Genomic DNA, 27928 nt, shown 5'->3' on the forward strand with positions numbered 1-27928 from the left:
AACACACAATGACACACAAAGACACATACGCACACACACTCAGGACACACAAAGACACATACGCACACACTCACCAGAGCCTTTAGACCTGTGTGCCAAGGCCAGGACTGCGTGAATCAGGGTGTAATAAAACAAGGATTAAGCACCTCGCAAGGCTGAGCACTAGAGCTGCCCCCCTTTGCCTCTGCCTGGCTGGGTGTAACCTGAACGGCCAAATTCTTCCTGCCCGAAGGAGAGCTGCCTGGGTGAAGTGTTAAAATAACGCTCATATAACCAACACCTCCTCTGAGGCAAAGCCCAGTGCCCCGGGACGCTTGTCCCCATGTCCCGCTTAAATAGGGGAACAGAGTAACAAAGCGTTCCAGGCTGAGGGGCAGAGTGTAAGAGTGTCTGGGCCGGGTTCGCAGAGCTGGCTGATGTGTGCAGCCTCTCTCCTCACACACAGCATTCAGCTTTACCCTGTACGTACATCAAGTGAGTCAGGTGTAGTAAAACACCCAAAGACGGTAAGAATAGTGAGCACATCGTATTTCTGCGTAGATAAGAACATTAACTTGAATCCATTTTGGGATCAAAATGCATTTAAAACTATTTTTCAATGCGCATTCAAGTTTATTTCTCATTTCTTCTGGAAGTGAGATCACACAGATATCACAGATATGAGATACAGTACTCACAAAGAGTCTAAAAAGTATTTTCTTAACAAAATTGCAAAATGCAAAGAAAGAGATCAGCTTCTGCGCCGGATACCATGGTTTAAATTGCAGCAGATTAATCCTCCAGCAGCTGAATGTTCAACTCTTCACCCAAATACGTCAGATGGTGCTTAATGTGAGTCTGTGAAATAATTCTTCTCATATTTAGAACAATACAAATAGTAATACAGTATAATATGACAGATTAAACGTGGCCTCTACTCTTAGCAAACTATGGGTCTCCCTCTAGCGGTGTAGATTAAGTACTGCAACACACTCTTGGCAGAAGGAGCCTTTTAATTGGAACATTAAACCCACATTTATAATGACAGCCGCGGCAACCAGTCAGCTTTTTCTTAGAAATTAACGCTTGACATCTCTTAGTCTTCATTAAGAGACATATCACCATGCACATTTCAGTCAATAACAGCAAATATCTGAGTTCCACTAAAGTAGCAGTTTCCTCCCCAAGAAATCATTTAAGTTGATAAGATAGAGACAGCACATGCTTGCTACCGTGCATAAGGAGTAAGAGCTCACAAGCAACTTACATACAAATCTGAAATGATCCTGAGTAATTACTCAAAGGGAGAAAGGCACTTCATATGTCTCAAAGCAGACATCAATGTCATGAGCATCTATCCAGATTGTTTTTGAGTGATAAGAGTGCTGTGCAAGTGTGGACATTACTGGTTGGAAGGCCAGTTCTGAATTCCAAATTCATAGTGCAATCTTCTGAATTCGGCACCACGTAGTGCTGACTGCAGACACCCTGCCTCAAAACATCCAACCTAAATAGCAGCATTGCAAGGTCAAATCCTCCCCTTCACCCAGGGTACACCAAGAGCAAGACAGGTGCTTTGAGCATTTTGTTTTGAGAGCCAAGGTCTGAATGCCAGAGACCAGGACCTGCTGCCGAGAGACAGGGTGTTCTAGGGCCTTAGCTCATGTCTTCTGACTGACCCTTGTGCAGGTCTGCAGGGTGATGAAACAAGGTTAGAAACCCCACTCATTCTCTAATAGTGAGCTCACATTTAACTCGCTAATATTCTGATTTTTTTAGGCAAAGTTTTTCAGATATAGCCTGTCAGATAATTTTCCAAGGAGAAAGAAATTTGCTGGAGTCATAAACCTGAGAATTATCCTCCATAAACCTGGTTTTGGAAACGAGAACAGAGCAGTTTGTCTTTTGAGGCTCTGTATGCACCCCTTGAGGTTTCCGAGTAAAACACACACTTCTCATACTTACATTCAACATCATTAACATCTGTGTTTAATCTCAGATCTGCATTTAAGCTTTGGGCAGGGTGGAAGAGTCACTCTGATGGCTACAAAACCCTCTATATCATTGACAAAGGGTAGCTGCCACCTTCTGCTTGTTATACCCCTGCACATATTCTCTCTGCCCTCTGATCTTTTCAGTCCTCGCCTGCCTGCCTGTCTCTCCATAGCTGTTTAGCTCTGTCTCCATGGCTAGCTGTGACGAATCTTGTTTCTATGGTTTTGTTTTGTGTTTTCTCTTCTACTCCAGAATCACGCCCTACCTTCCCTTCTCAGCATTCCCCATCCCTCCTTCACTGAAGGCGTTCGTAGCGAACCCAGCTTTGGAAATATTTGGCTGGACGCTAGAAATTAATTTTTATTTTGGCAACCTGGCCAGCCTAAGTCTGAGTTTCTCTGAGCCAGTGTTTTAGTTACCGGTTGTTTGGCATTCAGCGTCAAAAGATGAAAAGCTGGACTCGTGTCTGCCTCGAGATGGATTGCGCTGCTAAGTCAGAGCGCTGCTAGTAAGAGATAGTGGTCAAAGCACATGGAGACACGTGCCAGGATCTGGGATTAATGGGGCTATCAGAAATAGGCCTGATCAAAAGACTGTTTACATTATCGGTTGAGAGAGGGGCCAAAGGCAAAAATAAATAATAACAAATCAAAAGAGTTTCCATTTCTATCAATTTTGTCAAAAAGGCAGATCACTATGCAAGATTAGGGACTTAAGGGTGACATTATCTGATACGCTTTTAAATGTATTCAACACAATCTCTTGTGTATCACATTTAACAAATCGGTACTCATGAGCGGCTCTGTCTGATAGTGAACTACAGTACTGTATATCACAGGCGGCATGGCAGAGCAGTGGCTAGCATTGCAGCTTAGCTGTGCTGGGGCCCTGGGTTCAGTTCCTGAGAAGCTACAGTATCTGCATGGAGTTTGAAAGTTGTTTGGGTTTCCTCCCACAGTTTAAAGACTCCCTGGTAGATCAATCAGCTCGTGGAAGAACTGTCCCTGGTGTGAGTGTAAGTGTCTGCCCAGCGAGGGACTGGCGCCTTATCCAAGGTGAACCCAGCCTCGCACCCGCTGATGGCTGAGACAGGCTCCAGCTTCCCCTCGACCTGTGTTGGATAATGGATGGATTTGAAAATGGATGGATGTTACCTCGAGACGCAAAGGATAAGAAAACAACTCCACTTACAACCAAAGAGTCATTGGGTTTTACTTCTCATAATGGGCCTGATGCATAGAGGGATGACACCACCCAAATCAGTTCCTAAATCAAAAAAAAAATACAAATACCATTCACAAGCCTTTTCTCCTTCGCGCTCTTCCAGAGAATTCCTCCCCATCACCTGAGCAGCTGCCCCATGGCCTCCTCTTTCCAGGGGTCCCCAGCACTTTTCAATACCTTGGATTCTTGGGTGTAGTTAGTCCTCATGAAAAGTCTTTTCTGTGCAAAAGTCACCTCTCTTCCTGGACTCCCACTGAGGACACTTACAGGCACAGTTACAGCACAGAGCAGGAGTGACTCGGGGCATGAGCTCCTGAACAGGCAGACTGGGTGGTTCAGTCACACTCATGCCATCCTCTTCAGCACTCAGTACAAACTCAGCTGTACTTTGCATAAAGATTAGCAGTCACATGTAGTACCTGTTACTGTCCAGGCATATGGTGAAGTAAGATGGCAGCCTGCTGCCAATCAGACCTTTGTGTGTGAGGAAAATGCCTTCCAATACTATTTATTAATGCCATACATGAGAGAACAACAGAAAACTCACGCGTCCACTTCCTGTGGAACAGCGACCACAGCTCCTTGTAGTCTGCAGACAGTTGCATCTGGGATATTAATATACTGACTGTTTCACAGCACACATGCAGAGAGACTTTCTGTGAGGACAAATGTCACTCAGAGTGCTGCAACCAACTCCGCACTCAGGAAGACAGACAGCTGCAGAGCTGCACAGCTGCCGTTAGCATGGAATACAGACACTCCACCATGGGGATCCGGGAATCGGTGAAGTACAGCAGCAGTGTGATTAGGAACGTCGCAGTCCCATCATCGTGGATGGAAAGGAAAATGATGGGATGGAGACGGGATGTGAATGGCACACTGCCTGTCAGTGCCTTGGATGAGATCTTCATTAGACTGCCGTTTCGCCACGGTTTCAAAGGGCAGGCAGACGAAGAACTGGCTCCTTTTCACAGTCAGCTGGAAAAGAAGGATGGCCTGTTAAACAAGAAGTGTAATGAAACACTGGCTCATGGAGCTCAGCAGGAGAAAAGGTCAAGGGAGGTCGCTCATCTTAGAAGACAGGTGGACGTTATGTTGTTTATGTCCAATACTGTCAGTTGATGTTTTTCTAGTTTATAGGCACTCCAGCTGTTCATTTTCGGATCTCACAAAACACAGGACACAAACGTCTGTTCATCACGCTAGCTGGTCACACACATACAAAAGAATTGAGGTCCGCCGTTTCCATAACAAGGTCATCCTTGACAAACTATTTTGTAATGTTACTTTTTTTTGAATGAAAAGTTAACTTCGAGGAGCTTACTTCATAGAGAAGGTAGAATTTTCTTAACTGAGGAAAAAAAAAAACAGTCATGCTTTTTCTCACAGAACTCTCACAAAAGTCCAAGGAGATGCATGTGCGTTTGTAACTTTTATTGAACACCTTTCATTGGCACAAAAACACCCGATGTTGGACAGGCAGCATGGGTTATCTGAATACATAAATTTCTTTAAAATTTAAGTATACCCTACACTAAGAGATTTTACAGAAATATTTTTGCAAACTGAATCATAAATAAGCAGAGCGAGCAATGACTCCTTTAAGGGTGCCATTTGTGGCTTTAGTCACTTGAATAGGACACTTACAGTACTGTGTGTAGGTTTAACAATGTTTTTGCTACATTAACTTGTTTGTCATAAGACAAAGCATCACACAATGTGTTAAGAAAACAGAGGGTTCTTAAAGCAGCCTTAGGATCTGTCACACTATCAATTTCCTAGAAATGAAGGCAAATCTACGATTAGCACAAAACTAATTTAAATCTAAAATCTATCATCGGTCATTATTACAAGATAATGGATTATTATAAGATAACACTGTTAGTAATGTTAAGCGACAAAGACAGTCTGTGCTTTCCTAAGCACTGAATAAAGGGTGTAACTGCTATCATGTGCTTGTAACTCAGATCTGTAACACTTTCAGAAATAAAAAGAACTTCTTTGTTTCAGAGAACAAAAGCTCTCACTTGCCATGGCAACGCAGTTACAGTATATAAAGCAGGACAGGTGCACCGCCTTGCTGGGGAGCCCAGAGCCCCAGTCCAGTACTGTGTCTGGTGGTCGGAGGAGTAAGGGAAGCCCGGGTCATCGGGAAACATGGATAAACACCATCAGGTTTGTTCAGCCTCCATCTCCCTTCCAGAGAAAAGCAGACTCTTACTCAAGACCACCGTTCTAATGGGACGGCAGAAGGCCAAAGGGCAGCAGCACTGAAAATCTGAAGTTAAAACTCTCCTGTGCTGGCTTTGAACCTCTGTTGTTGTTTTTTTTTTTTTAAGATGCTTACACACTGCCCCTTGAATACCCAAGATCTGCCATTTCCAGTGGAGCTCTTAATCGCCAGTGCTAATTGAAGCCTTTCATTGATTGGCTTGCATGTCTGGACTTCAGCACTTTGTGATTCTGACAACGTCAGCATGCAGAGCGCTCTGCGGCCTCTCCTCAACAGCGGCCAGCAGGGGATCAGAATGTGGTGGACTAACACAGGTGGGAGTGACGACACTGTACATCTAACTCTCCCACAATGAGCCAGCAGAAGACCACGTGGTTATACAGTATGTCAGCTAACACCCATGAATAAAGGGTAATCTGAAACTCAGAAATGGATTACATTTTTGATCCCATTTGACTTTTTTTTTTTGAAGAGATGGAAAACTGAAATCAATCAGCTCCCCATCAAGAACACGAAGGGAACAAACTGCAGGGAACAGGAGAGAACTACTGGCCTGGAGCAGTAAGTACTCTTTCCCCGGCTGGTGTCTCTCCTGAGCCTCCGTGTTCAATTGTGATTAAAAGACCCTCCAGACGCTGCAGACCACAGCATGAACAGCACACTGCCCATGACACAGAGTGAGCCTGATGTCTGCCATAGTCAGCAAAGTAATTAGTAACCAGAGATGTTCCCAGTCTCACAGGGGATACACATTGTTAAATCTGAAGAGGTTGTGTAAGATCGGCTGAAGGACCGGCAATAAACAGGTTGGGACTGACCATTATCAATTCCATCCCTGGCAGACACTACATTGAATACTGTCGAAGCTATTTATACAACTCAGAACTGAACAGATCATCCCCAACTCTTATAAATACACCCCCACTCATACACTGTACAGCTATGTTCACAAAAAAGTAGGATGCCTGTCTGTGAATAACCTCCTTGGCAGGCAGTGTGGTCTGTCTAGTGACTTTTTCTGGAAAAATTTGAGCGGGGAATATTGAGTCAGGAGCACAACAGCAGTATTCCACCTGGCATTTATATTTACAATTTTTCCCATTCAGGAGTTTCCGGATTCTTTTTGGACTTGGTTCTATATTGTTCTAGAATTTATTTCTAGATTCACCGGTTCACTTCCTTTTCTGTAAAAAAACAAAACCCCTGGATGAGTGTGCCAATCCTCAGTTTCATAAAGCTAGCCACCCTGAGATAAGTAAAACATAAGCGAGACAGAAGACCAAGCACACAAAGGAGCAAGTGCAACACCACAGAAAGTGGTATAGCATGGTCTTGTGCACAATAATGATCTTTTCACATAGCTGCAACATGAAACTAAAATTCAATTCCAGCACCTTTGGTCATGAAAGCAGTTTTCAATGTCTTCAGTCCACCCAACCCCCAAGATCGACAGAACTCCATTGAGCAGTAACAAGAAACCTTTCCTTAAAAGCTTCTAACAAAAAGCTGGCTAGGATTCTGGCTTTGCTTGAATTTCTGCATTTACCCACTGTACCTCCCAAATAAAGCTGCTGTCCAGTATCAGGTCTCCAATTTGCAATTGACAACAGGGGTTTAAGCTTGGGCCTCACTATAAGTGATGACAATTGAAACTGCTGGCAAGGAATTGAGATCAGTCATGTTTACTTAAATCCTTATTTTAAAATAAATAAGTACACAAATAAATACATTCAATTGTGCAGTTAAAATACATGATTCCAACAATGAAATGCCAACCATACTGAAAAAGGCACTCCTCCATCTCTATTTGTTGCAAAAACTACATATCAGTTTACTAATTAGTTTGGCATGAATTACCAGCGGTTTATCAGTGATTTCAGCCCTGCTGTTTAGGGTTAGTAAAGGCAACTGAAACTGAAGAACAATGTATGAAAAATATGCAAATTAGTTTGCATAATTAACAAACTGCATTGTTCTCGCAACAGAGTTGTTAAAATCCTTCCCACATACATTCCAAAATGTTTGAAAGCTTGCTACCAACTATTTCTTTACACTGTGAGTAAGCAACAGAAGCAGCTTTTTAGGCAATGAAAGTCTTCATTTTCATGCAGTTCAAATTAGTCTAATTATGCAACTCAGTATTTGTCAGTCTTCTTCTGCAGGGTTGAATCACCATGTGATCATCCAGTTAAAAATTCTACAACACTTTACACTGCATATAAAGCACAAACATCTTCTCTTTCATTTTAAAACATGAGATGTGCAAATCTTGTGTGCAACACACAGCAGAGTAGAACAGCAATAAAAACAGTCAGGTGCTGGGGTCCACACAGAACTTCTCCAGCTGAGCCACACGTGCCTGACCTCACCTGGGCGAAACCAGCTTCGATCTCAACTTCCAATGAGAACAAAAGTCCCTAAGTGTCAAATCGGGTAGCTACCTGCGTATCTTCCTGGGAAGCGGTGATTCCCATGTTAGCTTTCGGGGTTTTAAACATTCCTCCAAACCAAATACGATCCCTTCCTTTATTCCTCTTCGCTTCACAGTTGGGGATCATCCATTCCGCCAGAGAGGACTCGTGCTCCAGATGCTAAAGGCCCGAGGCGCGTGAAGATCCGGCCATGTTTGGTAGAGGAGTGCAGTTGTGTGGGCGCAGATGTTCTTACAGGGGAGGGCTCCCCCAAACCCAGGCCGTTGCGATGGGCAGCGGGGAGTCCGGAGCCGAGCCAAGGGCCTGCAGGGGGCGGGAGGCGGAATGATGTGCTCGGGGCGGCGGGCGGCTCTAGGTGGCGGGCGACGCCGGCTGGACGGCGGGGCCGGGCAGCTGCACGGTGAGGTAGTTGGAGGGCACGTACCCCCGCTGGCCGCGCACCTCCACCAGGCTCCACTCGGGGTTCCCCCGCTTGTCGTGGGGCTCCAGGACCCTCACGGGCTCCCCGGCCTGCAGGCTCACCTCGTGACGGCCGCGGGCCGCGAAGTCGTAGCCCGCGCACACCTGCGGCGAGAGGAGGGCGCGTGAGTCGCCGAGGGGGACCGGGTGCAGGGGAAGTCCGCGCTCAAAACTTGAAGAGACACAATGCCTCGGCTTTAGGGCCTTCTTCAGGAGTGGCTTCATCTTCCTCCTCTGAAGAAGGCCCGGAGTCCGAAACGTTGTGTCTCTTCTTTCTACGTGACAGCAAGGAATTAGCCTGCACCTGTGACATTATATTAAGAACGACTTTAAACAAAGATTCAGGAAGATTTTAAACAAAGCCGCATAAACTAGACGATGTCATTGGGACTGCATTATCCACGAAGGCTCCCAAAGACTGACCGAGGCGATTAGCTTGTAAAACTGGGAGCAGGACTTTGTGCTGCTTGTTTTGCACTTTTTGTGCGACAAACAAGAGGTGCTAATTCACCCAGTCAGGAGGAAAAAGCTCTCTACACACACACTGTCAATACAATGCAAGGACATTTTTAATTAAAGTAGTAAATAAATGGGTGAAATGTGCAATAAAATGTCAACTAATATAAGGGAAAATCAATGATTAAATGCTCCCTAGCCAATCTTCGTTAACTTCATTAGATTAATTCCTTTATGAACAGGAGACTTTTGAAGCCAATGTGTAAACAGCTCACCTGCTCCACCTGCTGGTTGATAGTGGGAATCCCTTAACATCAAATTGTCTGCCTCAGAAATATGTAGATTGTTAATTCTTGAGGATTTTCCCAAAAATATAATTGGTCCATAAACCAGACTTTCTTGTATATTGAGCCCATTTGTGGCTGATTTAATTTGTCTCCATAATAATGATTTCAGCAGTTCATGGGGAGATTAAGACAATTTAGACAGACGTACCATTTATAAAGCTGTCCAAAAACTGTGACGAAAATGTGAGATGTACTTATTTCACAAACATTGCATATCAACAGTGATATAATGTAATTTATTAAAAGTGTGCTTTGCAATGTTAACAGCATGTTAGAAAATACTAGATAGGTTTAAGAGTATACGAGCTGAATGCAAAGCAGTCCAGTGTTAGCTCCATCTGTAAAAGAGTTAGGAGGCCCTTTCCTGCTTCTAATCTGATGATCAGGCATTTTGAGATCATGTTTTGGAGTATGCAAAACTTGATGGGCATTTATCACCGACACCACCCAGCTGGTCAGTTACTGCATGACCCACATATTAATTACTACCGTCTCGCATTAAGAATGTTCTCTCTATTTTTACCAAACTGTGCATTTTTATTAAGCAAAACAAATTGAAAAAAGCAGCAAGACTTTCAATTCCAACCAATAACCCTCTTGATTCATTACTCCACCCCCCTCCTGTCACTCACCTGCAGGCAGGGCGGAGTCCTGATGACGATTGGCTGGGTGGCTGGGGAGAAGGAGTGTCTTCTGAACTCGGCTCCGCCCATGGCGGGAGCTAGATGTTGCGGCAGTGATGCTGGGGATGGAGAGGAGGATGAGGCCTGTGTCACCTGGTGATAGGGTGTGAGCTTTGAGGCTGGGACATACCCCCTGCGACCTGGAAGAAATAAAAGACAAGGACTCTACTTTCTTTGCATACAGAAGAGAATCAACCCAGTGGAGATCATCAGTTGGTGGAAGATTCTGAACTCTTTATTATCTCTTTAATAATAATAATAATAATAATAATATCAGGCCTGCTCATAGCCTCGTCTATTCAATAGCCAAAAGGTTCAGTTCCTTCAGCGTGACTGTTTTGTTTTAATAAATCTTTAAAAACCCTACAGGGACCCTGCTAACAGGCTAGGAAGGGATACAGAAGTGTGAATTGCTGATCCACACAAAAAAAGCTCAAAGAAGTTGTTCAGTTGTGATACCGTGTGTTCCAGGAGGGATCTGGCTGTTCGTCAGTGCACAAACACAGGCTTAGCTGAGGAGCAATGATCAGGAAGGGTCCCGGGACCCTGCGGTTTGGTTGAACTTCCAACTTAAAGCACAAGTCCGCTTCCATGAAAAGGGGAGGAACTGAACTTTAACAGAAACGAGAGCTGCTCCAAAAACACAGAGGAAACGTGGAGTCTTTCCATCCGCCCGACAGACTGCAGGGGTCGGCCTCCTGAAGAAGAGCACTCGTGTCTGTCCCTGCAGCACACCGACGGCCAGCCCAACAGCCACAGCTGCGTTTTGCGACTGCTCCTCTTCCTGGCCCAAGACTGCACACCCCCGCGTCAAGAGTACCTGCGGCGTCCACGAGCCAGCGCCGGCGATCTCCCCTGGTGTCCATTTCACCCAGCACCGCCACCAGGTCCCCCCGCTGGAGGGTCAGGTCCAGCTCACGGGTGCCCCCCACATTGCCCGTCAGCTGGTAGATGCGCCCCACGCCATGCTTGTCGGTCAGAACCTTGAGTCGCTTCTGAAAGGACGGGCTCAGGGGCTGCAACCGGAGAACACAATACCGACCCATACCCATTAGTGACTCACGAACACAACACCAACAAGACAAAGCTCAGGCACTTTCACTAACCAGTTAACGTGCCATGTCACCAAATAAAAACCAGCTAAAATTCTGTGGCCATATACAGTATGATGGATTCCCCTGCGGATCAGGGGATGTAATGACAGAGGGTGCACCACTAGAGGGAGCTACTGCAGCAGTGGAAAGTGGCTCACCTGCTGCATCCTGCTTGCTAATGGTATTATGACAATTGACTTGGAATGCAGAAATACTGTGTTCACTCCCCCCACAGTTCAATAGTTAGTAATGTTTGATAGAGTAATGTCAGCAGATCAGTATGATTGAGGCTGCTGGGTGCCTGAGACTTCCAATCTTTTTAAGAGTTTTCAACTCTAAAAGTCTGGTTTTATTTGCTCATTTTGGTCCTGTGAACACCCTGGAATGTTTGAGTTTGCCTGCGTCTCAAGTGTTCTGTGTGCAAATGTCTCAGCAGCACAACACAAGAGAAAAATAAAATGGGTGCAACTGAACTGGTACAAGTTCAGAAAGTTTCAGAAAAATTCAGAATTGCAAAAACTACTTTAAAAACACCAATCTTAAGCTAAAAGAAAAAACACGAGGATAACAGTTGACATTTTTTCTGTCATGAGCAAGTTGCCAGGAATTCAAATAATGTGTTTCACCTTTGCTTCGACGTCTAAAGAGGGAAAACTGCTTGTTGATACTGGCTGTGGATTATTGTTTCGTCTGTATGACTGCTGGATTAAAAAAAAACAAAAAAACTTGTCTAACCTGCACTGTTCTAAATTTGATTTAGTAGGTCATGGTCAGATCTGCCAAAGGAAATGTCAGAAGGCATTACTGTGTATGCGAAGCCTGTGAATGCAGAAGTACTGCAATAGCTCTGAGAGTTTATCACACACATCTCTGCTCTCTCTTTATCACTGGACACATCTCCCTTGACAGGCTTGGACCCCCATTCTAATGTTGCATTGTTACAAAGGTCAATTTTCACTGTTGACACCAGTGGTCCTGAACTGAAGAACTTATGAAATAACAGCAATCTGTGAACATTGGTCTTCAAATTCTCAGAGACTCATCACAAACCCTCTCTGCTCCTGAACTCTATTCCTGTCCTGGATGCTGTCTGGATATACAACCAGAGGCTCAATGCAGGAGTCCCCAGTCCTGGTCCCGGATTCAATCCATCTACTGTGTTTAGGTCATCTAGGATTGAAACACCTGGATCAGCTCCTTACTGGCTTAACTGAACCAGTTTAACAGCTTCTCCCAGCTCTTCAGGTGCTCCTGCTTGGGAAAGATCTGGAAATCCTCCAGGACCAGGACTGAGGACCCCTAGAGGAAGACAAAGTCACTTCGGGGATGACAGGGTAGTTCTCTCTCTATACTGTAGATACCAGGTTAAAAAAAATCCTCATTGACACGTTGTCATTTCTCCAACTTTCTAATTAGGAATTGACAGATATTAGTCAGCTGAAACCACTGCTGCAAACTCTGGACTACATGTGCAGTCATCCTGCGTCTGCAGCCCCACCACACACCACACATCGGCTAGAGGGGAACTCCTTCAGCAGCGGAATGAAGAGGGAACTGAAGGAAACGCACTCCCGTGTTTTAACTCCTTCTGTGTTGTTTCATAAATCATTTCCTCAGGCACGTATCTTTGTTGTGACCTGTTCCGGCGCTGCTTCTGAAATCTGACCAGGTCCCGCTCGAGGTGGAAAAACGCCGGCGGATTTTTTACCCAGAATCCCCCAGAGCAGAGGCGAAAGGTTCGAACGGGCCCTTCGCAGCGGCTGTCCCACCTGCACAACAGGGTCGTTCAGCTCCTCGGCCACACTGCGGCACAGCCGCTCCATACTCTCGGCCCCCTGCAGCACGGACTCCTCTGCCCATTGCCAGAAGGCACTGGGCTCCAGCTGGCTGTGGGGAAGCTGGGGAAACACAAGACAGCACTACCAGCAGACTGGCCGGGCCTCACTGCTTCAGCGTGCGCGCCGATCTCACGGGAGCTCAAGGACCCTTCCACACTTTCACCCCTGTGGGAAGACGACAGACTACAGCGAAGTACGACGAAGGTAGGTCATATCAGGGCTCCCCAGTCCTGGTCAGGGGAATCACGCACCTACTGGTTTTCACTGCAGCTGAGCTCTTTACTTCAATGAGTCCTTAACTGAACCCACTAGTCTCTTGGTAAGAACCTCTGCATGTTTTTGTCCTACACAGAGGTTGGGAGATTTTAAGTTACAGTAGTTACAGGGGAAACAGTAGTTAAAAGGGAAACCTCTTCCATGTTTAGGAAACGAATACAATTAAAGAGTTCAAATTAAAACTTCTATTCAGGACTCAATGATTTAAAGATGGAAAAAAAGGGGTTCCTGCTTTCAGTTTTAAAGGCACTTCACTTGTGTAGTTTCATTTGTGCCCTCTGGTTCATAGCTCACTGTATATTCAGAAAGAAACTCCCTTTAATCACTCATTTCTAACACAATGTCTGGTATGGCCTCAAAGGAATAAAACATGGCAACATACCCAGAACTGGGAAATCAGACAACTTGCATTTTGAAGCAAACAGCCTCAAATTAATGGAATGGATACTTTGTTTTGGTGCTTGTGTGTGCAGGGGCTTTGGATATTAAAATTCCTACAGTTCTCTTATCCTTATTCTACATCTGTTACTTTTGCTTGTTGGCTTGAAGAAGCCGAGGGAGAACAGTGGTCTTAACCATGACTTGTATTGCACTACGTACCCTTGCCAACAAAAGCCATGCTGCACGTGGTTCAAGTTACTATAATCTCCCTGTTTTAAAGAGAATCTGATGCCATGCTCTGTCAGAAAAAACTTTTTTCCTCACATTCTGATATATAGGTCACTGCACAGTCCACAGCCCTCTGCCAACCATTTTCTAACTGCTTCATCCAATTCAGGGACATGTTGGACCCTGAAGCGGTGATATATCTCCTTAACGTTGTGCTGGTTTTCTCCGTTTTTCACCTATTGCAAGCTCTTCTGAGAGAGGTGGGAAGAAGCTTCAGGGCACACTCCGTACCTGTGGCAGGTAGCCGCCGGCCAGCTGCGCTACGTCTTCGGCCAGGTCTCTGTGAATGCAGCTGAAGGCCCCCAGCACTCCCCACAGGAGCTGCAGCGTGGTGGCGGTGAACTTGGGCAGCTCGGCCAGCAGCAGGGCGTTGAGGGTCCTGTAGGTGTTGGCCACGGCCTCGTCCTCGTAGCTGAGGCTCTGCTTCTCCTCCAGCAGCTCGTAGTCCAGCAGCTTGTGCAGCCGCTTGCGGATGAGGTTGCGGGGCCCGGCCAGCAGCTCCCTGAGCGCGCAGAGGGGCCGGTAGACCAGGGCCTGCAGCCGGCCCTCCTGGAGAGGCGGGGGGGCAAAGAGACAGAGCTCAGCCAACGAGGGGCGGCACTCAACCTGCCAGCACCCCTCTGCAGGGAGTTCCCCTCTTTCAGTGAGGGGGCGGGGGGGGGGGGAGAGGCTATTCACCCGCTCCAGCCTTTTCTTCAAAGTTCATCAGCGGTTCTCGAAAGGGCAGGAGGACATGCAACACAACTGGACAGCGCCGAGGATATCTTCTAGCTATTTCTTCAATCATCCAAGGGAATCAGCCTTAATAACACGGCCAGGCAGCTCCCTCCACATCTCTCCAGAAAACCAGATACCCCATACCAGAAAACGTCTGCCTTTTGCATTACTCGTTTACTCACTGGTGGTATTTTCCACAATGTGTTGTTTTTATTACCGTTAAACTTTACAAACTCAAGCTCTTGGAAAAGGGCACTGGCTGAAGAGCTATTATTATTATTATTAAGCATAGCTAGGGTGGAAAACAAGTACAAGAAACCATGAGAGCAACTGAAAATGAATGAAAAACTCTAGATGCAAAAACAGAAGCCAATGGAAAAGGGCCAAGGACGTGACACCGGCAGCCTGCTCACACCACAGTCACACTCCAGCGTTCTGCAGTCACGCCTTTTTACCCCCGATTTCTAGCAGAGAAATGCTGCTGCTGAAATATGACACCATTTTCCTTTGATTTTATGAGCAGCCTAACGCCCGACAGGGAACCGATACTGGCAAGCTCCCGAGAGATGTCGAAACTGCAGGAGAAGCGAAAGTGTCAAGGCAAGAGTGTGGGACTCACGAAGGCGGGGTACATCCACTGCCGCAGGGGTGCCGCGACCTCTTTGTAGCAGCGCGCGGCCCGCACGTGGTCGAGCTCCAGCTCCCGCTCCTCCGGGCGAAAGCTCAGGTAATTCTGCGGAGAGCGAGACGAGACACACCATTCACCACCCAGGGGCCCTGACCCGGGCTGGGCTGGGCTGACCGAGAACCAGCCAAGTCGGAAAAGCACAAGTGTGAGCAGGGGAAAAAAAAAAAGCTGGTGATCCTAAAATGAAAAAAATCCTGCAGGATTATAAGGACCGATTTTGCCATTTGGAATAGACTGTCCATTTTGAGCCTGAATTTAAAATACTGGTAAAATGATAGAGGTGTTGTCCAAAGAACATGTTTTTAGCCAGAAAGCATTGTGTACCATACAGAACTGTGGTGGGAAGCACCTTGTGCTTGTTTGCATCATGTTCATAAAAGCTGGTCATTACTTCTAAACTGCATGATTCCTTTGGAAAGAGGAACTGCTTACAGGCTGTTCTGCTAATAATCAATATTCCGTGACATATGCTGAAGTCCTAAAACAAAATCAAACATTATGTGAAACTTAACTCCGACCTCAATAAAAAGGACTGAGGACAAAAATCCTGCAAAGAAATGTTTCTGCAACCCACCTCCATGATAAGTACATTTGTTGCAGCTGGCTATACTTGTATCTTCTATCTTAAATTGAATAGGAAAACATGTGTCTGCATTAGTCGAACACATTAAAAAAAGGTAACTATAGAACAAGAATTAGATACAAACTATAGCACCAATGACAATAAGAATAAAATATTTACAGTTTTAGTTGCTTGAGCTCTTCATGCATAATTTGTATTAATTTGCTCAAGGGGATGTTCATAATCTTAGAAGTGTGGTTACCTGGAGGTGTCTGAGGTAAGCTCCCACATTTTCATGCAGTTCTATAATCCCTTTTTCAAGGACGCAGAAATATCCTTCCAAGATATCAAATTCCTCGTCTCTAATCTGGAATCACAAAGAAACAACAGGAAACCCTGAAAAAACTAGATAGATATTAGTATGCAGAGCCCTTACAAGTACAAATGAACACTACTGACTCAGAAATAACACAAATGAATCATAACACAGAGCAGATGTAAAAGCACAAATACAATATTATCTAATAGCCTGGTTTTCTGCATGGAAATTATGCAGAATTTTATAAAAGCTCTTTTCCAGCTGTTTTATTGTGGTAAAAAATAATATTAACATGAAAATACACCTTGTAGAAAAAAAAATCAGAATGAATTCTGATTCACACAGGGTTTTGATAGACTACACTAAAGTGTTGTGAGAAAAGAGGGTAACACTTGATCATTTGGTGATAAAGCAGGTGGCCTGCACAAACACGTCACGATTGGAGCAATTGGGTGTTACAAAGTCTTACCTAATGGATAGGGCTAGGGACTTGAACCCAACTGTGAAGGGTCCCCAGTGTAAGCTACTGATCCAATCTATGCGTCTTGTGTTCATTTTGGGGCAGGTATGCTCATTAATACAGGAGGGTTTGTGTAACCAGCACCAGGGTGATACAGCTGCATCTTTCTCTGAGGTCATACGTAATGAACTACACAGAAACTAGCTTCCCTTCAGTGGCCAGTGATGCTACAGGAAAGAAAGTATTCCTTTATGGACAGGAAGGGCTTGTAGGCTGATACTTACTTTGGGTTTAATGCCAGTTTCGTGTTTGATCATCTGGCTCATTCGGGCTGTCTTTTTGGCGATACTGTGTCCGCTGAGTCTGGAAATTTTGTCTCTTATTGTCAGGTTCTCTGTTCTTTTGTATTTGTCAGCTGAGAGCAACAAAAAAGAAAATGTTACATTAATGAGACAGGTGTACGCTGGTACAGTACATGCTTTGAAATAATAAAATTTGAATTCTTCCCTTTTGGATTTCTGGACAGCTTTGCTTCGAGATGAAATGCCCAGAAAGGTTTCAAGTGAATTCTAACAAATGAAGAACTGTTACAAACAAGAGCAGTTCATCTGGCCCGTCTAGCTCAGCATGGTGATTATGCACAGTACATGATCTGTGGTTGTGGACAGTAAATGGTACCGTGTTACACATTAACAAGCTTCGTGTACTTACACGTGAAACAAGCGTAAGGCTATGAAAGTTTGTTGCACTGTAGCTCCACAATGCCAGAAAACTCTAAAATCTTGCCTCACGCTGTGATATTAAAAAAATCATACCATAATTGTTTGTTAAAGACTACACCTTGCTGGATTTATAAAACATAAGAATACAACAGCTCCCAATAAAAGGATGCTCTCATCCATCCATCCAGCTGTTTCTTGAAGGAATCCAGGGTAACGGCTTCAGCTTGTTCCACACTCCCACAGCCCTTCATGTAAAGAAGGTGCCTCCTGTCCTCAGTTTTATCCTATCTAATCTCAGTGCCAGCTCACAGCTGGCGGTGATGAAATGCGAAGCGGCGCCGAGGGGGCGCGTCTGTACCAGGTGCGCAGAAAGAAAGGCGGAGAAGGCCGCGCGGGACCGAGGGACCCTCACCCACTTCTCGGACGCGCTTGTACTCGTTTATCCTGCAGTTGAGCGCGACGGCGGCCTCCGCTGCCTGCCGCAGGGCGGGGGCGGCCGGGTGCTGGGCGTCCGTGTGCTTCAGCATGGTCTGCAGGAGGAGAGGGTAGCGGGCGATCCGCTGGACCGGCATCACCAGGAAGAACGTCAGGGAGGTGGCATTGACGTCCGGGCTGGGAGAGAACAAAGAGCAGGACTTCAGTTCGGACACTCGTGGCGTGCAATCGGCTTAGAACTTCAACTTCGGGACAAGTCCCGAAAAGTCATGCATGCACCTCCCCCGCCACCGCTCACCCGGAACATATTTACAGTCCATATTTTTCTCCCTCCCACTTCCTGTCCAAATATCAGTTATGTATCCAGTTCCAGTTTTGCCTGATTTACAGATGTACTGCACGTGTGCATCTTTTGACAAAAGTCTCCAGCTGCATGCGGCAAGCCGATTTTTGTAGCACTCCCATAGAGACGCACTGTGGTGGAGACTCTTGTCTCTACATTCCCCAGAAGGCTGTGAGGAAGGACCTGCCATCCTCAGTCACCTGACTGGTTGCCAGAAGACAATTGGTTGGGTGAAACCAGGAAGCAGAGTCAGTCTCTGTCTGCCACTTGAACACAGAAGGCAGATCCTTCATTATTCAAGTTCTGCCGCCAGTCACTGGACTGAACAAATGAGCAACAGTTATATTTTGTAGATTTTGGAAGTGTCAAAGACTTTGTTTTAGACTCAGGAGGTAGATTAGCTGTGTGTGAGAGGGCTGTGAAGAAGTGTGGTTAAAAGCTCAAAGAAGTTCAGGCTTTTTTAATTTTAGCTTTTTTGCTTGTTTCTGTTCTGGAATAGATTTGGCTTTACGCTGTAAATAATAATAATTTAATAATAATTGCTTACACTTATATAGCGCTTTTCTGGACACTCCACTCAAAGCGCTTTACAGGTAATGGGGTCTCCCCTCCACCACCACCAATGTGCAGCATCCACCTGGATGATGCGACGGCAGCCATAGTGCGCCAGAACGCTCACCACACATCAGCTATTAGTGGGGAGGAGAGCAGAGAGTAATGAAGCCAATTCATAGATGGGGATTATTAGGAGGCCATGATTGGTTAAGGCCAATGGGAAATTTGGCCAGGACGCCGGGGTTACACCCCTACTCTTTTCGAGAAATGCCCTGGGATTTTTAATGACCACAGTGAGTCAGGACCTCGGTTTTACGTCTCATCCGAAGGACGGCACCTGTTTACAGTATAGTGTCCCCATCACTATACTGGGGCATTAGGACCCACGTGGACCACAGGGTGAGCGCCCCCTGCTGGCCCCACTAACACCTCTTCCAGCAGCAACCTTAGTTTTTCCCAGGAGGTCTCCCATCCAGGTACTGACCAGGCTCACACCTGCTTAGCTTCAGTGGGTTGCCAGTTGTGAGTTGCAGGGTGATATGGCTGCTGGCCAAATAAGAGCACTTTCACTTCCTGATGGCTGCTATCTGTGTTTGTTTTATTTTGACCTGCCTATGAACATTCCCATTTAATGACACCCTGTTCCAGGACGTGACACTCATGCATTTCCTTATGGGGAGTCTCTAGATGACTCAGAAGGATAGCAGCTGAACCAGGAGTGATAAAAAAAAGGAAAAATATCTTATCTTTTAAAACACAAAATTCACAAGAACAATATACACAGTCTTAATGGAACAAGAGATGGGTAAAGAGGTGAACCTACGCTGACGTCTTTATTGTGTTCACAACCGCCTGCCACAGGCCTTCTCTCTGCCTGAAGCTGGTCTCCATGGCCACTATGGTGTTGTAGCTGGCACAGTACTCCCTGTACACCATCTCCATGTCCTCTCTCAGACTGAGAAACGCACTGCCTACGAAACAAACAGAGGCATTAAAGTCTGTGGACCACATCTGTGCCCCTAACTGAGGGCAGATCTCACCAGAAGGCGTGTCCACTGCACCTCTCCAAGAGCAGGAAGCAAGGGTGTAGAAAAGTAAGAACTTCACAATGTGCATTTGTGCAAGTTCAAGCTGTGCTGCCGACTACGGGACTCAAGATGCTACAAAGGGGGAACAGTGTCGTCATCCTTCCCACCATGTGAAAAACCGAATCATTTGAAGATGACGAAAACACTGGTCCCACTTCCTATGAGGTGTCCTAGTTTTGGATCCTGTTCTGTTGTGTTGTGTTGTGTTTCCTTTTTTGTTTCCAGTTTCTACACCTCATGTTGAAACTCTGAAACAATGAGGCGTCCCAAGACACTCTGTGCAAGGACTTGTGAACACCCTTACCCAGATAATGTGGCTTTGAGAGATTCTGCAACGTAAGAACGGAAGTGAGGAGTGGTGAGGTGCAGTAGACTTGACGTCAGTAAAGCTCCCCTCCCTCCCAGGCCTGAGGTATTTACAGAGAGCACTGAGGAATTCTGGGTCAGTGGGCTCCTTCTGCTCCAGGAGGCTCAGCAGGCAGCTGGACACCTCGATAACATCGTCCACATTCGAGAATACCCCTTCCACGTTCCCCAGGGGTGGCTGTGAGGAAACACCAACCAATTCATTCGTTTAGAGAAGCGAAAAGGTGTTTCTTGATGTTGTTAAATAACACAGCAGACTTTGTGTGCTGACTATCTAAACCCCATTGTATTACATTTATACAATTTGGTTTCATCTTTGTTCATAATCTAAATACAAATGTATTTATATAGTCAATTTGCTTTCATCTCGGTTGAGTAAATCTAGAGACATGGAACAATAGTTTGCTCAAATGGTCAATGGAAAAATAATTTGAAAAGATTTTTTTTGCTTGGCCAGACAAAGCTTGGCTGAAACAGCACAGACTGGAGAGCCAAAGAGAAAACAATCTTTTATTTTGGACACCGAGGATTTTATCACTACCTCAAGAGTCTATTGAGAGGGTCTCTCTCTGGCTTTGCAGTTGCAGACGAGTCCTGTACCTGGAGCTGCTTCAGATGTCCTCTGATGACCACAGCACACAGCTGCAGCAATCTCAGGTAGCTTCTTTCAGTGGAAAGGAGCTCTTCAACAGCCAGGAGCTGCTTCTGCTTCATCGTGTCAACGATGGACTCTGGCTCTGCCGGCTCCTCCTCTTCTTCGCCGCTCTTCGGCGGGGGAGTAAGAGCCCCAGGGGTACTGTCCATGGTGCACAGGTCTGCAGCAAAGAGAGAGGAAGTTTGTTTTCTCAGAAACTGGCAGAGGACCTGAAGACAGCTCAACAGCGCTGCTCCATTGTACTGGTGAGAGGTACAACTGAGGGGCCTCTGTCTATATGAAACCGCTGGCGTGCAGTGAAGACAAGGAAGAATAAAATAAAATCACAGCACCTGACCATTTATTGACATCCTGCTTTGATGGTGAATTTTGGATTAAATTAAGGTAAATTAAGAATCAATGTGATACATAAAATAGTGAGCATAAATTTCCGAAGAAGACAAAAAGTCAGAGGCAGATCAGAATTGAGCAGAATATTATCTGAAGCCTTAACAAGAGAAAGAACAGCTGAATAAAGTGAATGAAAGGGGAAGTGGAGGACTGGGCTGTTAATTTGTTTGTTTTGTGGAGCTTTTGTTTTCAGTTCATTTTAACAAACACCCCACATCTTACATTACCCCGAAGATGAGCCATGTTCGTATTTATCTAGCCCTACCCGGTAGGAAACAGAAGATCAGCAGCAATTTCTGACAATCTCAAATCACTGAAAGCAATCAAACGCCGAACCGCTCATATCCGCACCGGCAGCTACTGCAGTGAACGTCACAACCCGCACCGTCTCCACACTCAGAAACACCTCTCCCCAGGGAAAGGGAGCACAGAGCTGCCTCAGGACTGCTGTGAAACCGATCACAAGGTTCCCACAGCTCGCAATCGAGCACTGCGAGCGCGGCGCTGGAGGAGAGAGGCAAGCCTGTAAACACACACAGCTGCAAGGAGAGATCATTATTACCTTGCGCTCTCCGAGAAAGCCGCTCCAGCAGTTGCAGGAAGGCCAGGAGCCCTGGCAAACAAGCAGGCCCGTGACACGCACTGTCTGCTGAGCCTGCTGCAGCACGGGGGGGGGGGGTGTGTACTCTGGGCTGTTGTTTGGGACAGGACAGCTCGGCCCCGCTGATGAATGGGCTGATTGATGGCAGCAGGGAGCTGTGGGAAATAAAAATAACGCCCACTGTGGCGACATGCAACTCGCTGGCCTCTGACCAAGGACTGCACTTGCTGTCTGCAGCGTGGCACCACACACACACACACAAGGAAAAGTATTAGGCCAGTTTCAATACTGCAGCCATGATCTCCCGCACCACAGTGCCTTAACTGTTCAAGTCCAAATACCACAGTACTTCAGGCTACGCATGTGTGCTAAGACTCATGTGACATACTACAGAACGACAATGGCCTCTTTGAGTTGAGTAAAGTAATAAAATAATTCACCTGTCTAGCTACTAGTTCTGTTCCCAAAAAATCTTTAAAGAAGCCGTAACAAATATTTTTCATCCGTGTTATTTGTATTAGATAAAAATCGCCACATCAAGCCAGCAATCATTAGCAATGTCAAGACCCTGGGTGATCAGATGTGATTAGAAGCCTCATCTGGTTGTTTTTAATAAGGTAGATAAATTGAAGAGAGGGGCTGTAAACATTACTCTGGCTAGTTATCCAACTCCGTGCCACCCTGATGTTAACACTGACCTTTCACTGGAAAGCAGGACTGGCTTGGTCAGCTTTTCCAGAAATAAATCTCGTGCAACAGTGCACAGAAACAGGAGTGTCCCAGGCGTTTTTTTTAACAGTGCCAGCTTTACTAAGGTTACCAACAGTACCAAGGAACTACAGCATGTGGAAGTGCATTTAAAACTGAGAACAGGAGGCACTTCTTCACCCAAAATGTTGTTGAGGCAGACATGACTGGAAGAGATCCTTGGGCAAATAAGCTACTTAATACCAAACGCAGGAGATGAACAAGATCATTCTTATATTAGGAACCGTTAGGTTCTTATATCTTTCTCAGGTTAATAAATCTAGCAAGGCAACGGGTAATTATGACATGTTTTTTTTATGTCATAGCATGAGTCAAGTCTTCACCATTGCCTGGCCAGGAAAATGTTATTGTTCCATGTGGAAGTACACAAGACGTGTTTATGTACAACACAGCCATACTATTTACTGTCCACAACACAAATCACACAGTACACCATCACCACACTGAGCTGTGAAGGAGCAGCACAGCCATGACCGCTACATCATGTGTTTGCATGAGTTTGAGCTAAATATGAATTATACAAGGAGCCACTTGAAAACACAAGGGAAAGAAATCAGATAAATAATTTAAATACATACTGTAAATGTGATAGATAGACAAGAACGGTGCTCTCTTTTAACAGCTACTTGAGTGAGATGATATCCTAAATTAGATTAAATTATTATATTTATCTCCATTATCTCACGCACCCGTTGTTTTCAAGTCAGATAACAACATTACTGGATCACAGCAAATGATGTAATATGACATCTGTTAACCTCAGGTGTTGAAGCGTTATCCCCATGTCTGGAGGAATACTGTTTAACACCATCACACTCTCCTCCACCCCTAGCTTGTGGACATGACCTATGTGCTGAGGTACCTATTTGGGATTTTTCCTTACAGTGCTGCGCTTAAAGATGCATATAATTACAGATGAAGACAGAAGCCTGTGCTTGAACGAACACTTACACTGAGTAGGTCTCAAGACTCACACAGAGCCCGGACCCTATGAGCAAGTTCATCCCTCAGAAAGGCCTACAAGTAGCTAAATGGCAACAATGATTCATGGGCAAAAGTTATTTTAATACAGCAGATGCACAATGCCATTTCAACACTTTTCTATTTATTGCTGAAATCATTGGCACTAACTGTAAGGGATTTATTTCATCATCACTGTATCTCAAGCATAATGCTATGCAATTCACAATTTGTGACTAAAATATGCAGAAGCTTGTTGCTTCAGTCTTCCTGCTTTTACAGTCAAAATAGAATTACTGGATACATGATGCCATCTCAGAAACCACCTGGTGCACATACAGTAAAAACATATAAAATGTTGGCAAATTAAAAAATGGGTGACTATGAAAAGCAAACGGATCTGTTTTTTTTTAATTAAGCAGAAATATTGACATCCCTGTTCAATCCTGTTGTGTGATCTTTAATGAGCAAGTAGCTAGGACCTCAGTTTAATGTCTCATCTAAAAAAAGGACAAGGATGGCACCTCCTACAGCAGTGCTCTCTATCGCCACAGGGAGCACTGCTTCAGAGGAAAGAGTGCCACCTACTGGTCCACCTTTCACTCCTTACAGCCTAACCATGGTTGTCCACAGAGGACTCCCAGTACTGACCAGGCCCAGTCCTGCTCGGTTTCTGAGACCTGAAGAAACCAGGCAACAGGGGTGATAGCATTGCTGCCAAATATTTAAAGCTCACGATTTTATTTTAAACTCCCATCCAACTATGAGCTTTTTCATTTCAGCTTCATACGGCGTTCTTTAATAGAAGCTACGGAGGAGGTCAAATTCTGATCTCGTGCTTCCTCTCTCATACATACTCACTGGCTGCCCACAACTCTGCACACAGATTTTTTATACACCCCTCCCTCCATTCAAACTGCACCCTTGCAGCTGCCTCCCTGGGTCATTCCTCATCAGTGAGGGAGGGGGTTTGTAACAACACTGACCTTCACCCAGGACTCTCATTTCCTCAGCCAGGAATACTTAAACATTTAATACTTAAATTCAAAGTATTAAGCTATTCCTTTATTTGTTAGATCATTTTATTGTTATTAGATTTTGATCAAGCTGCTGAAATCCGTATATTAAAGATCTACAGTTACATAACCATTTCTTCTACCATAACACTATGATCCTCCCATTTTCCAATGGGTGATAGTTTTTCTTTTTTCCTCATTGTGTGTTATTTATCTGTGTATTTAGCTAATCGTTTATGTAATCCGATAAAGACCTGGTGACAGAAGATGGCAAAAATGAATTACATTTCACAACATTGAGAGAAAACAGTTAATTTTCATTTTAGGTAAAAATAACTCTCATTTTGTATTTCCCTCTTACAGAGCCTTGGTTTCTAAAAAGGCCAGAAGATCCCAAGGAAGTGGTGAGCCAGTGTTAATGTCATTGTCCTGGAGCCTGATGGTCATGATGCTATGGTTACCAGCTAATCAACACACAGGAAATAGGACTGATTCAGACAGGAACACAAGAACAGTTACAAACGAGAGGAGGACATTCGGTACGGATCTATACCCGGCTGATTGATCTAAGGAACTCATCCAGCTGTTTCTTGAAAGAAGCCTGGGTGTCAGCTTCAAGAGCATGGCTGGGTACTCATCCCAATAAAGGACATAGTCCTGCTGCGAATGACTCAAGCGTGGGGCTCTTACTAACTTTTTTTTGGTCATGATGGATTGCCCAAGCACTAGGAATGTGGATCGCTTTCATCCTAACCCTGCTGATCAGGTCCTGCAACATTGGTTAATAAAAGAGTCATATTCCATTCCATTCTAAATCTTACAGAGTTCACAGGAGGTAGAAGACAGCCTTTGGATGATAAACTGAATAAAATACGAAACCTATCTCTGGTACTAAAGATGACACTGTTAGCGTGTTTTGTAAAACTAGGAAACTTTTTTCTTTAAGCTCAAAGAACCATTTTCTAATTAGTTGTACCAGATGTCCCCATCATGTTTGTAACCATCCTTATGTTCATGATTTCCGTATGAAATCTTATGACTCCAAACCAGACCGATGATGTACAATGTTAATCAAAATCAAATGACAGCCTATTGGATTATTGCTATTTCTCTGGATAAATTGCCCTATTGCACCAGTATTGAAGGTTTACTTTTTATTACCTTATTGGGACAAAAAGTGGAATACATTTTTGTAATTTTATTTTAAATGTGTGCCAAATCTGTACCAACTATAGAACTATGTATCTGAAAAATTAAATAACTATACTGTTTTAGACAATACTCAGCACTAAGGTATATCACAATCATATGTACCAGTAACTACAAAAACATGGTTTCAACTTCAGAGATCTTCAGTCTGTCTGAATGAGGGGTGATTGTCTTCTGCTGTCATAAACCATAGCAATGAAGCTGCAGGACAGCAGATGCATCCTTGAACATGCTGAAATGTAACCCCCTCAGCAATCAAGAGCCTTTTAAAATTGTTCAATTAGGGGCGGCCAAAACTCTTACTGTACAGCCACACTGCCCAGAAACCATGAGAAGTCACCCTTTAGAATCAAATTTATAATCAACTACTAATGTCCTGGAACACACAGGTACAGTATGTCTTCAAACAATTTACCCAGCTGTGTTCATGTCTGCTTTCCAGATGCACAGTTACCAGCTTGAGCTAGGTGAACAAATTAAGCTTGTTTCAAGATTTTGGGTATCAATTATTTGGTAGCCCATAATACAATATCTTCTGATCAGTGGCTATCCACGACAAATTAACTCAGATAACTTTAATTAATAGTACAATAATAGGTTAATAGTAATAGTTATTTCTTAGCTTGCACATACTGTAAATTGTTATAATGAACTGGCAGTAGTAAGATTGTTGTAAGATAATGCATAGTAAAATCTTTATGATTTATACTTCATGGTGCAGATATGGTCCTATTCTTTGAACATGGAAACATTATCCATATGACTATTACAGCATCAGTATTCTATATAAATAGCACAACCTTTCTGTAGTAGTATGAATAATTAAATTCACTTTAACTATATATATTTTTTTCATTATAATTGTCTGATATTAAAAAACATTTCCCTATATCATACTGGCTTGCATAAATACATCCCAGTGGGTGGTAGTTTATAGCCTAATTATTCACCTCTCCTAGAGTTAAATAATTTTCAAAGCTCAAAACATATACAATATATTTCAATTTTAATTTTAAATATAATATACAGTATGAGCTGTTAAACTATTTGAATAATATATTTTTACTATTCTCCTTCGGGGCTAATGAATTTTCAAACCATAGACCAATCAATCTAAGGAATTCAATCAGTAAGGAAATTTTAAACTAATTCAAATTGATCAAATTAAATTATTTAATGTAGTCAAGGTGTCAGCACTAAAAAAACACATTTTAGAATCCGTTTTCTGTGATCACTGGTTTTTTTTTTTTTTGATACCATTGGAATCCAAAACTGCAATGGAAGCCTAGAATAGTATTTCTCATGAATTTTATTTAAATAAAGACATTGTACACAGTACTTCTTATTGCCATAGGAAACTGCGTACGCGGAGAATTTTCCTATCTGCAGTTTATATAAATCGTGATATTTTGCATGGAAAAGACAGGGATACGTGTCAGGCTGAATCCTGCACAGCATCATGGAACTGAACTACATTATATACAGGTATTTACAGTTTTCTCACTAAATGCCAAGAACATCTTTCAAATCAAGAATGTTTCAGCAGGCAGGAACGTAAGGCGCACCTCGCACTGAAGGTATTTGGAGAAAAACGAACATCGTAATCGCATTTTACAAAAAAAAAAACAACCAAACCAAACCAATCACCGAAATGTTTTAAGATCTCTCGCATTTTCATGCTCGACAAAACAATGGCCTGGCACGGCTGATGGAAGAATGTGGGCTCCTCGATTGCAAATGCAATGAACAATGATGAAAACAGCGGGCTAGAAGCAGCACACAGGCAGTCAATCGGCAAGCAAGCCCTACCTGTAGAGAGCTCGCCGGCCGCTCCGGTTGGTAGGCTGGAGCTGTCAGAGATGGATAACCCAGCTACCAGCCAGCCGACATGGGTCTTCCTCACTTGCGCTTCTGCGGGGGAAAATGCGGTAATTTGAGCCGTCAGACGTTTTAAAGGACACCTTTAGGATAGTGTGCGCACCGATTAGACCAGCACGTTATCACAAACTGCGGGCTGTGTGTGTGTGTTTTTCCGCGTCCCGGTAATTCGCATGTCCTCACGTTGCCTGGCTACAGGTGTGTCGCTGTCTCGGGGATGATCAGGCCGGCCAGAGCGCACATACCAAGAGCTGTCGCCGCTCCTTAACGCAAACCGGAATTCACCTGCTCTCTGCTGACGCGAAACAGGTTGTGCACGTCGCTGCACATTCCGCACATACCACAAATTTCCTTGAAGTTGAATTTGTTTTAAGATAAGAGATACGGGTCTCTTTAATTTTTTTCCCCCTTTCGCTTTCAATTCGGATGTTTGTTTGGGGTTTTTTTTTCTCCTGCAGGTCACCAGTTCGTTTCTGCAAACAGAAAATTCGACTCTTGACATTATAAAAGC

General features: G+C 44.4%; 2 protein-coding genes across 10 annotated transcripts in view; one reads left to right on the forward strand and one right to left on the reverse strand.

The window, feature by feature from the left end:
- Positions 1 to 679: 679 nt before the first annotated feature.
- Positions 680 to 27919, reverse strand: arhgef37 (Rho guanine nucleotide exchange factor 37). Of its 6 annotated transcripts, none has more exons than XR_015926198.1 (14): positions 27349 to 27442; positions 20541 to 20755; positions 19995 to 20118; positions 19310 to 19457; positions 17566 to 17765; positions 16716 to 16846; positions 15915 to 16019; positions 15022 to 15135; positions 13917 to 14234; positions 12672 to 12800; positions 10629 to 10824; positions 9758 to 9948; positions 7873 to 8427; positions 680 to 4176 (listed from the first exon to the last, which is right to left on the reverse strand). XR_015926198.1 is itself a non-coding variant. In XM_088604741.1 (14 exons), the coding sequence occupies exons 3-14, from the start codon at positions 20742 to 20744 to the stop codon at positions 8215 to 8217; spliced, it is 2073 nt and encodes a 690-aa protein (XP_088460867.1). In that variant the 5' UTR covers positions 20745 to 20755; positions 21548 to 21741; positions 27349 to 27486; the 3' UTR covers positions 4618 to 8214. The 6 variants fall into 6 exon arrangements, 5 of the variants coding, with proteins under 5 accessions (XP_088460867.1, XP_088460865.1, XP_088460869.1 ...); XM_088604741.1 differs by lacking the exon at positions 680 to 4176 and adding an exon at positions 21548 to 21741 and having other exon boundaries at positions 4618 to 8427; positions 27349 to 27486; XM_088604739.1 differs by lacking the exon at positions 680 to 4176 and having other exon boundaries at positions 4618 to 8427.
- The window catches only part of tlr22 (toll-like receptor 22), a 53709-nt gene continuing 52563 nt past the window's right edge, over positions 26783 to 27928 (forward strand). For 2 of the 4 annotated variants that reach the window (XM_088604738.1, XM_088604734.1), the window contains exon 1: positions 27330 to 27467. In XM_088604738.1, coding sequence (XP_088460864.1) covers positions 27428 to 27467 — 40 coding nt within the window. In that variant the 5' untranslated portion in view covers positions 27330 to 27427. Of the gene's footprint in view, positions 27025 to 27329; positions 27468 to 27928 lie in introns of those variants that run through there. The other 2 variants (XM_088604733.1, XM_088604731.1) reach the window with 2 other exon arrangements.

This window comes from Lepisosteus platostomus, chromosome 13 (assembly GCF_059453375.1).
Source record: "Lepisosteus platostomus isolate fLepPlt1 chromosome 13, fLepPlt1.hap1, whole genome shotgun sequence".
Classification (NCBI taxonomy): Eukaryota; Metazoa; Chordata; class Actinopteri; order Semionotiformes; family Lepisosteidae; genus Lepisosteus; species Lepisosteus platostomus.